The sequence below is a fragment of the Tarenaya hassleriana genome, unplaced genomic scaffold (genome assembly GCF_000463585.1).
Source record: "Tarenaya hassleriana unplaced genomic scaffold, ASM46358v1 Cleome7, whole genome shotgun sequence".
Classification (NCBI taxonomy): domain Eukaryota; kingdom Viridiplantae; phylum Streptophyta; class Magnoliopsida; order Brassicales; family Cleomaceae; genus Tarenaya; species Tarenaya hassleriana.
Genome location: NW_010969548.1, coordinates 4,023,470 through 4,034,522, shown reverse-complemented (window position 1 = coordinate 4,034,522; position 11,053 = coordinate 4,023,470). Strand labels below are relative to the sequence as shown.

General features: G+C 37.0%; 3 protein-coding genes across 3 annotated transcripts in view; 1 reads left to right on the top strand and 2 right to left on the bottom strand.

The window, feature by feature from the left end:
- Window positions 1–2,005: 2,005 nt before the first annotated feature.
- Window positions 2,006–3,005, bottom strand: LOC104801278 (protein SENESCENCE-ASSOCIATED GENE 21, mitochondrial). The gene is made up of 2 exons (XM_010524495.1): window positions 2,742–3,005; window positions 2,006–2,432 (listed from the first exon to the last, which is right to left on the bottom strand). The coding sequence occupies exons 1-2, from the start codon at window positions 2,801–2,803 to the stop codon at window positions 2,216–2,218; spliced, it is 279 nt and encodes a 92-aa protein (XP_010522797.1). The 5' UTR covers window positions 2,804–3,005; the 3' UTR covers window positions 2,006–2,215.
- A 2,114-nt stretch (window positions 3,006–5,119) lies between these two features.
- LOC104801277 (poly [ADP-ribose] polymerase 2) lies at window positions 5,120–9,771 on the bottom strand. The gene is made up of 18 exons (XM_010524494.2): window positions 9,500–9,771; window positions 9,154–9,421; window positions 8,800–8,945; window positions 8,553–8,634; window positions 8,118–8,350; window positions 7,812–7,938; window positions 7,596–7,651; window positions 7,419–7,492; window positions 7,237–7,283; window positions 7,097–7,146; window positions 6,905–6,967; window positions 6,717–6,797; window positions 6,512–6,622; window positions 6,319–6,394; window positions 6,100–6,242; window positions 5,954–6,027; window positions 5,689–5,794; window positions 5,120–5,564 (listed from the first exon to the last, which is right to left on the bottom strand). The coding sequence occupies exons 1-18, from the start codon at window positions 9,581–9,583 to the stop codon at window positions 5,472–5,474; spliced, it is 1,914 nt and encodes a 637-aa protein (XP_010522796.1). The 5' UTR covers window positions 9,584–9,771; the 3' UTR covers window positions 5,120–5,471.
- Window positions 9,772–10,012: 241 nt separating this feature from the next.
- The window catches only part of LOC104801276 (uncharacterized protein C57A7.06), a 4,928-nt gene continuing 3,887 nt past the window's right edge, over window positions 10,013–11,053 (top strand). The window contains exons 1-2 of the mRNA XM_010524492.1: window positions 10,013–10,387; window positions 10,917–11,048. Coding sequence (XP_010522794.1) covers window positions 10,088–10,387; window positions 10,917–11,048 — 432 coding nt within the window. The 5' untranslated portion in view covers window positions 10,013–10,087. The remainder of the gene's footprint in view (window positions 10,388–10,916; window positions 11,049–11,053) is intronic.

Sequence of the window (11,053 nt, the reverse complement as noted above, 5' to 3'; positions counted from 1 at the left end):
CTCTCTGTCCATACATATATATATATATATATATATATATATATAATTAAAAAATCGTAAGAATATTTGTAAAAAGAATATGAATTTAAAAAGATTCTTCTTTTGTTGCTTGAGAAAATAAAACAAAAACGAGGGGATATTTTCATAGTTGGGATGTGTGGTTTTCATAGAAGGGTCGACCGTTGGTAGAGCACCCCATAAGTCTCTCTCTCTCTCTCCATAATACGTGAAGGCCTCCTTTACACCTAATAAAAATTATTATTTTTTTGGTAATCAGTTTTTCTGTACAGAGATCCAAACTAATCCCGGAATCGAAAACCACTAATGTGATTTGAATTATGCGCTCATTCCCAACATGTGAACTAATTAAAATTATAATATTAACTTAAATCAAAATTCGAAATAAGTGTCATTGAATATAACATTTTCTTTTTGTCAAAGGAATATAACATTTTCTTATAAAAATAATAGTATTTATATTAAAATAGTTTCAATCGGTTGGTACTGGAATATCTAGACTCTAGTGATACTGATTTTTCGAGTTATTTTAATTATACATTTTTTTATTTCAAGTTCGAAAAAAAACAAGCCCGCGTGTAAAAAAGAAAAAGACTTAATTAAGAAAAAAAATTCTATATATGGTGGGTTGGGTGATTATATTAGATATATATGTAGTGAAAGGTTGGGGATAATGCAGGATATAGAATAATATTACTATTTTGTTTTTTTATTAGATTACCTAAGTTAGGTTACTATAAGATTTAAAGTTGATTATTAAAATCGACCGAATAGATTCATGCAAATGGATCGTAGTCGTTAGAATATAAAGGAACCAAATTATTTAATCTTTGTAATGGTCAACGATGGAATATTCAATCTTTGACTTTTACAGATGCATGAACGTCTCTCTCTCTCTCTCTCTCTCTCTCTCTCTCTCTCTCTCTCTCTCTCTCTCTCTCTAAGTCGTGACCATATTTGCCTCTTCAAAAGCAAACAACACACGTCTTCTATGTTGTTTGGCCCTTTACCCAAAAACAGCTCCACCTCTCCTCCATATTATTTTATTTTCTTTTAAATTCATTACAAAAATCTTATAATAATTATAGCAATTGGTTGTCATGTTGATAAAAAAATAATAAAAAATGCAAATTTTATATTATGTGGATTACTTACACTGTCCCTAGCAGACAAAATGACCACCCCCCTCTAAACCTTAAATTAATATTTGGCCACTATGACTTTGTACACTGCAAGGGACAAAACATGTCTTTCCTATTAATTTGTGTCTCTAACAATGCGAAAAAAGAATTCGAAAAATTAAGATTTTTTTTTGGAAGAACATTTAAAAGAGAGATTCAAGATTTTTTTTTTTGTATATTTTGTTTCGTATTACAAATGAAAGAGAGAAGAGGTATTTAAACCCATTTCATTACAATTATTTATAAAAGTATATTAAATAAAATGTTATAATATATAGATTTTTCTATCTAAATTTCTAGATATTTTTCTTTATAAATTTTATTGAAATTGGATCATAAACTGATTTCGGATTTGGTTCAATTTATTTTGGATCAATGATTCAATAAAATAAATTTAACACAAAAATTAAATAGATCCAAAATAAAACTCAAACAAAATCAAATTTAATTTCAACATGCTCATCATTAGCGTTGATTAGTGGTTGTTATATTGTGGCTAATTGCATGGTTAATCTAATAACCCGAATTGTTAATTAGCGAGGAAGATCCTGTCGTCCTCTCCAAGGAACAGAAAACTGAATAAAAATACTTTCATTATTATTGCAATTATATCATGACAAACCTTATCTTGTTCTAACCTCATAATTTGAATTATAACTGAAAATTATAATAAATAAAATATTTATATATTTTAAAGGGTTTACTTTGATCTTATCATGCAAGATGATATGATCATATATAGTTTTAATATAAACCATGTTAAAATTATTGTCACGTTTATAGCGAAATGAATTGAAAGACGAAAATTATAAAAACTATATTCATAAATCCAAACGATCCATATATTACAAGGAACGAGAAATACAGACTCAGCCGCTTTGTTCTAAGTTTATTACTGAATAATCTCACAGGGAGAAATATGGGGTTCACCGCACCGGATCACAACCCACGACGCACTAATCAAATGACATCATTAGAAGCATTAATCGAGATCAAGCGTCCACTAATGATGGCAATTAGTGCTTGTTGTTCAAGAGGGTGGCTCGGAGCTCGGCCGGGTCGATCTCCTGGGAACCGGTTTCCGGTCTATAGTAACCGGTTTTGGGATCTGGTCCCCACGTCGCCTTCTGAGAGTTCTCTTCTCCTACCTTCTTCTTCAACGCCGTCGCTGCTCCGCCTCTTCCTCCGCCGCTGACACTCCCATGCGCGGTCGCCGCCGCCGCGAATCCTCGCCTGGATACATCGGAAACGACGTCGTTTAGTTGTAAATTCGTTTGCAGCAAAATATGGATATACATGTAAGAACGTTTTTTTTTTGTTTTATGAACTGATTATTTGCGGGATCTAGAGGACGAGGGTATCTTCGAAAACGGAAAAAGAATCGAACTTTGCCCAAATAGGTATTGATCTGATTGAAAAAAAATGTCACGTTCCCCGTTTTCTCGTGCACAGGGACAAGAAACAAGAGGGGACGCCATGAAAGAGACGAACAGAGATCATTCCAGATTAACATGGATATGCCGTACATGCGTATGTAATTACCTGCAAACGGCGTTGGAGACGAGGTTGGACAGAACCCTAGCGTTAGAGAGAGAACGAGCCATTTCGATTTTGGGTTTCGGCTAGCGCGGGACACAGAGAGAAAGCAGAGGATGAGAGAGGAGAAAAAAAAACTTTTTTTTTCCCCACAAGTTCTTCTTCGTCGCCTCCGAATCTTTCAGACAGCAACGGAATCGAAGAAACTTGTTTCTTCTTCCTCCTCTTTCTCTGTATCGAAATGGCTGAGGAGATGGGTTTCGAGAGAGGGGGGGGGGAGAAAGGGTATATATAGAGAGAGAGAGCAAAGGAAGAAACCACGAAAATAATATCCTTCACACCAAAAATGACTGCGTCAATTCAGGGCTGACCCACTTTTCTCTCTCTGTTGGTTTTTTTTTTTTGGGGTTTATATTTAAATCTTTAATTAGTTTTTTTTACATCATCAGTCAATGATATGATTATGTGGCCATAATTAGAATCTTCGTTTTTGTTGTTTGCGTGTTAGAGATAAGTTCCATGAAGGGGCGGCGACGTTTCCTTTGTTTTGCGGTACCAAAATCTTATTATATATATAAGTTTCCCCTTTCTATGTAGGAATAAATGATGATATCATGTGGGTTGATGTTGATCGGATCGAATTAATTTGAGACATTCATTATCATATCATATCAGCTATACATACATAAAATGGGTATATACATTGAAACTAAACCAAATGGCAATTCAGACGAATTTAAAATCGCATATGGATAGATAATTAGTGAATATTCAAATATGGACACCATGGTTTGGAGTCTTGTGGAATCATATTTCCGTAAAACCCGAATATATGCTTTTTTTTTTTTTATTATTATCCAACGCGTATCGATATGTAGATGTGTATACATAGCTACATACGTGCTTAGCGTGTCTAAATTATTGGGAAGACAGACATACGTGATGAGTGAATGATAGGGGTGGGTACAGACTGTTATGTTAGGCTTTCGGCGGATAAGATTCTTTCTACTTTTGTTTACATACATACATACATACACACATACATACATACATACATACATACATACATACGGTTTTATGTGTTACGGGAAAGAGAATCTTTTCTCCTTTATATATATGTTACTTTAGTATGTAATTTTATAGATTCCTTTTTTTTTTTCTGTGTCATCGAGTTGTGGAGAAACTCTTCGTAACATCCACTTACAATTCAGGTTCTTACCAACACACACACACACACACAAAAACCTGCATAGAAGAATTTAGAAACAAAACAATCGCTGGAAAAAAAATTAACTTCAAAAAATTTTCATATAAATATGCAAACTTTTGAAACTTCTACAAAAATACATAAATTTTTCATATAATGAATACATCAATACAATACTCTGTTGAGATATACCGGATCTTGAAGAATATTACGAGATATATCGTATAACGGAGATCTTATCAAATCCGGAAAATATATATTTAGGAATATTTATTATTATGTGTACTTTACTTATTCAAATGTAAGACTCTCATCTATTTATATGTTATTTTGACTATCAATAAAAATATCATTCCGCAAATTTCTACATGGTATCAGTGCTTCTGGTTCTTTTCTAATTTGTTGTTCTTTTTATAAAAATGATGATCGATAATGAGAGTGAAGATGAAGATGATGATATACTGATCCAGTGGTAATATTATTTCGAGTTTTTTATTATTAAGAATAAGAGAGTCATTTTATTTTTGTTTTTTTTTTATTTTCTCTCATAATCCCACATGTTTCTAAAGATTATTCGCATAACCGCCAAACATCTTATTCTTGCCAAAAACTTTGTTGCCATTAAACGCTTTCGCGTAGCTGCCTTTCAATCTCGGATGAATCAGAGTTATTCCCGAGACTTCTTTCTACACCGCGATTGTCGTCCTTTTTTTTGTTATCATCAAACGATTCTTTTGTGTGTGGTGCCAAAGTTGCAGCGCAGTCGTTTATTTGATTTTTTTTTTAGTTATGATTAACACAAGTTTGCAAGGTGATGTGGTTCAAGCGGCATGCGTTTGATTATCTTTTCAGCAAGTTGGGCGTTTCATGATCTTCCACGCTCCAACTTGAAGGGGGATGTTGAGATATACTGGATCTTGAAGAATATTACGAGATATATCGTATAATGGAGATCTTATCAAATCCGGAAAATATATATTTAGGAATATTTATTACTTATTCAAATGTAAGACTCTCATCTATTTATATGATATTTTGACTATCAATAAAAATATCATTCCGCAAATTTCTACATACTCTACATAAAAAAAATGTTTTTGTCAGAGAATGAGGGAATTACAACGTTAACATGATACAATTACCCAATTGGAATTGATCAAGTGGTATCCGGTTGAAAAAGATAAGGATACCTTTGTTTCATGTTCAAATGATCGTCAGAGAGGAGATATATAATTTAATTGCAGTATACAAATTATCTCCAACATTTGAGAGATGTAGTTAGGCCAAAAGTTCGATACAAGGTAAAAAAACATAATACAATCATACAAGGTTTTTTAAAGCGACAAAACCAATGCATCTGCTCGACTTTGGTCACCATTCATCCTCTCAGAAAAGGGCATGTGAGAAAATAGGAAAGGGGCAGAAACAGGAGACAATCACAAGAGTCAAGGAGGAACCTCGTACCAGTTTTAAGTTGGTAAGGTTATGCAAGAAAAGAGAAGGAGAAGGAAGAGTTGGAGATGAAGTGTTCAATAAGTGTATTTGAACTTGACTTGGATCAAGTACCGCATCCTTATCTGCTCCACGTTGTAGACTATGTACTCGTTGTACAGCAACGTCCCCTACAAAAAGCCATAAGAAGCCAAGCCAGTGATTTTTTTTTTTTAAAAACACAGCAGCAATTTTTAGACTTTTTGGATGGATGATAGATGATTCCGTTAAGTGGTTTGTGTTTGAAAGTGAAACCTTGGGGCCGGACTGGTCAACTGGATTTCCAAGAGGAACGACAACACCGTCCTCTAGAGTCCGAGCTTCCGAGGGATTTGGTGCTGTTTTGCCTACACCCTTTGTGCTGCTCACACCCATTTGTTATAATATCACATTAGTTATTATACACGAACGTATGAACGGACCGACTGGCAAATGGGTCCTAAAGAGGACGAATAACGCTTCATATATGAAACATAATCATACAAGTTGCTGAAGAATGTCCGAATATATATATGTATACCTTAGCTTTCCAGGGGGCAATTTATCAGCACTGTAATTTGCGTAGAGAAGCTCAGCCATGTCACCCAAAGCAACCTATAAACGTCTGTTTGGTGAGAGACTAGGATCATCATCATCATCATCATCATGATGGTTGTAGGAAAATACCTCACATAGGAGAAGCACACCATCATTCAGAGACTGAGAAGCATAGCAATAATTGGCACTTTTTGAGAACATATCAGCAAAGTAGACCCCCTTCCCAAACATGTAACCTGTTACAGGTGCTTCCGGAGGAGCAATCCTAAGTCCTGGCCAACAGTGTTCCAGTTCACTACACAGTTGAATTAAGCATAGAAAGAGGAGAAACAAAAAACAGAAAAGCACCTTGAGATAGAATGCCAGTCCAATTTGTAAGACGCGACCCATGCCACAGTAACATCCTGTTCTTTGAGCTGGAGAACTGTATCATGAAATAGCATATTAGTGTCGGTACCACGGATCATTCACGAGTAGAGGGTTCATCTGGATTGCACTATTTCACAACAACACAGACATGAATGAAATCACAATGATATACCTTTTTGAAGCGATCAGCTTCATCAGCTCTCGATGCTCTGAATACTTGAGCAATCTCGACTGAGTATCTTGAATGCGTCTTTGCATGAGTGTTCTCCATATACTTGGCAATCTGGTTTTGCATCAGGAGTAGAGATTGAAAAGGTTAACGTACTTATAAATAGTCTATATACTATATAGAAGTTAGCAAAACCAAGAATATATACCATGGAGAATTCCTCTGTATCAGCTTGTACTGGTGTCAAATCGCAATTAAGGCGCTGGTAATGATAATATAAAGGATCTTCCTACAATCATTGCAAGAAATAATGTCAAAGCAACCAGACTGTAGTCTGAGAAACGCAAAGTAACAGGCAAGTGATTCTGTGCCCAGTGTCAAAGTGATCAGCCTTACCTGCAATCCAGCGTCAGCTGACAGCAATTTTGTTGCCACTTCAATTTCACCTAAGGCTTCAACCTTTCATTAAATACATAAAGGTAAACAACATCTCGCATAAAAGTGGTAAATGTGAATCTGGTAGCATCACATCCTTTCTTATCTGAAAGCAGGAAAATGATAAGCAGGAAAGAGGAAAAACAGAGTTACCATTTCTAATTTCTGTTTCAACTTCTGGGGCGTGTCTATAATAAACTCACCTGTTAGAAGGCAGAACTTAGAGATTAGCATATGTTTGGTTCTAACGAAACTTCTTTTTGGCAAAACTTTACACGGATGTAGAAACATACGCATTTTCCGAAAACCAAAATCATGAGGTATCACGGTATAGAACTCTCTGCGTTGATAATGACACAACGTTAGACTCTCTTGAAACTGGTGTGTCCTCAAGATACTCTAAAAAAATCTGATAAACACAGAGCATGGTCAAGAAGCAAAAAAAAAAAAAAGTTTATTGCAACAAGATACCTACCCACTCAGTTCCTCGAGCCTCACCCTATCTTGCCGGTTGATTACCTCGGATATTCTCTTCAACACCTCATAACCCTAGATAGATTGCACAGGAGCTATTATCTGATCTTACAAAAATAAAAATAAAAATATAGCAGACTAGTTGAATGAGGCCAAATAGATTTTGACTTATTATTACCTTTGAAATAGTCGACTTGCTTAGCTTCCCGAGTGGCAACTTGTTAGCATTATAACCTGTACATCAAATTTTCAAATCCAAGTTATTCAACCAACATACTGGAAGCAGTATGACAAAATGAGCAAGAAGCATACAAAACAGAAAAATGGGCAAACCAATGGAAGACAGGATAAAAAAGGATTTGAATGAAGTGAAAAATGAAAATGATAGACTAACCTATCTCCATCATCTGCTGTGCCATCATGCCGACATTGCATATGAGAGAGATGAACTTAGCAATCCGAGGATCAAGTTTTGTTTCCTGAGGTTTGACTTCTGAAGATGATTTGGGCATATCATTGACCTGAAAAGAAAACAAGATATTAACTCAGAGAAATTGCAGTTTCAGTAAATGAACACACCTAATTTCTCCACCAGAAAAAAAAAAAAACATTTTTAATTGCACGTAAACTATAAACATTTTGTTTGATTTGGAAAACAAAATAGGAAAAGGGGGTCTGAATTTAGAAAAAGAAACTCAACTGGATCCGCTTCCTCTTTGCTGTAGTCCATCTCCAGCCATGTGTAGCACTTGTGATGAGACACAAAGTCCTTTCTGTCGGACCAACAGTTCTTTGTTTTCTCAAAGAACTTGTTTGTAAACATTGATACTGCACGATCTGGTGAACCATAGGGACCATCTAACTTACTTTGACCCTTCACGCCAACTCTTCCCCATCTAAAGTAAACCATGTATGCCTTGTTACTATCTGACTCTGCATACAGATCACACAGCAATAAAATGAACAAGACATAACAGACATCAAAAGCTATAACAGCTCAAAGGGGTTGTCAGATCTAAAACAAGACAAGGGTCATCTAATCCGTCTGAAACATGTTATTCGTATGAAAAAATTGTGAGGGTATCATAAACAACATGGCAATAAGTAAAATAGTTATATGGTGTAAAGGAATCACCCAGGACTTGTAGGACAAAGAACTTGTTATTGTTGTCCTTGAGATTTGTCTGGTTTAACATGGCATCATAAACATCATCACCCTGCACCGGCACCACCAAGGAAATCTCAAGTCAATCTGAAAAATGCCGACTACCATGTCCATACAGACAACAAGATCTAAACGTGAGATCAAGTTCATAAAACTCACCAGTTGTAGAACATGATACAACAAGATCTAAACTTGAGATCAAGTTCATAAAACTCACCAGTTGTAGAACATGATACTGACTCTTTATATGGTCAGGAAGCCATTGATCCAATACTGCCGCGCCCTTTTTTGTTGCTGTTACAATTTTCTCTTCTTCCGCTTCTTCTTTAGCATCCTTGTCTTTGTCTCCCACCTTAGCCGACGCTGAAAACACATTATAAAGACGATACCTGTAGTAAAAATCAAAGGGCATCCCAATACCATGCCATTAAATGGCATCACATCAATCAAAGATTCAATCTTGTTAATTAAAAAAATGGTATTTACCAAAATTCCCAACATATTAAGAATCTAAACCAAACAATTGCAGCAACAAGTGCGTGTTGAACCAAACAGAGAAATGTTAACATACCATCATCGGATTTACCAGAAGAATTCAACCCATTATTCGCATCATCGCAAAGCCTCTCAAGTATATCCTTTTTGGTTCCCTTTGACTCTAACCCTCTCCGATTAGCTTCCTCGCGCAATTGCTTAACACTCATCCGACGAAACTCGTCAATGGCGATGACCTTGTTCGAACCGTTGTCCCCGTCCGAAGTTTCTCGGCTTCTCTTCTTACCCTCCGGCGCCGCCTTCTTCTTGCTCTCTTCTCGAAGAGCCTCTTCGAGCCTCTCCACCTGCAAAATTCCGAAACCACTGAGAAATTCGTCGTCGGACAAACAGAATATTCAAAGAGAATGTCATCGGAGATGGACCAGAACAGCCTTGACTCCGTCAGTGCTGAGTCCGCGGTCGGCGAGTTTGGCTCGCAGTTCGTAGACTTTGAGTTTGTCCGCCATTTCACACGTCTTCCTCGTCCTCGTCGTCCGGAAGACAAATGGGTTATATAAGTAAATTTATAGACCGATTCAATGGCTTCCACTGGAAGAGTGTTGGCGCGGGCTTCTTCGTCTCCTCCTCCTTCCAAGTCTTCTCTCGAAAGCCTTTGGACTTTCGAATTTTCTGATTTCCTTTTTCCCTTTTATGTCAATTAAGGCCATCCACTACTGCGCTCTATACACTATGCATTATACATATATATTATATATCCAAACCAAACATATCAACAAATGATACTGGGCCTCAAGATCCAATAAGTGAGGCCCAAACATATAAAATGAGAATGGGCCTTAAGATCCAATAAGGAAAGCCCATATGACTTTTCGACCAAGATATTTTTGCAACTCGAATTATTTATACATCATGGTTTTTTCTTCCTCCTGCCGGGCACGACTGCTAATCTTTGAGCTTGGCTACTTCATATTATATCTGAGAAACCCTAACAGAGCTGCCGCCAGGAAAATATGGACGTTCAGGTTAGGAAAAGCGCGAAAAGAACGAAGAAGAACGGTGGAGGCAGGAAGGGGAAGAAGAGGCGAATCTCCGGTCCTCACTTGCCGAACACGCTTCGGAAGGCGATCGAACACATCAATGAGAAGTCGAATGGTCGATTGGATTCCGAGGGCGACGAAGAGATCGATTCGGATGAAGGGAACGGAGATGTGTATGAGTATGAGGAAGGGATTCCTGAGGAGGAGTCCAGGAAGAACGCCCGCTTCGATCGTGTTGAAAACTACGAATACGAGCTCCCTGAGAATTTTGAGGTTTGCTTGCTTTCTCTATACCCCCACTCGGTTCAAGTTCCTACATTGGTGAATTTTCTAAGGCTTCTAAGCGAATTACTCCGGATGTACTTCTATGAATTCGATTTTCTTCTCAAGAAAAGGTAATTCTAGGTCAGAAGTATTTGAGATTCTGGTATCGAGGTTAGATTCCGACATAGGTTTAGGGTTTAGGGCTTAGGGATGATTTGAGTGGATGTCTTGAACTGTGAATTCGGGAGCGGCTGCAGCTTGTGCAGTATGAGAGATTATATGTGCTCAATTCGAAGTCGACGGGCCGCAGAAGGGCCGTCAATCCTGGGATACAATTTATTCTGTATACTATCATATTGTTGGGCTTGAACTTCCATGTGCGGACATGGTACTGGTAGTTTGGTTGGCCGTGGCCTAATTTGGTGATCTTATTACAAGCAGATAGATGCTAGTAAGGTTCCCTTTCTTCGGAAAGTTGGATCACTTTCTGTTTATAACAGATTATTTTTGATTGATTGGTTTCTTATGTATTTTGTAGGATGAAGACGTGCAGTCTGATGACGGTGATGACGACGAGGTTAGCAAGAACAGTGACGATGAAGACAAAACAGAAGACGAGGAGGATGACGATGAAGAAAGACACTCACGGATGTTGCAAGCAATAACTGGAATGCC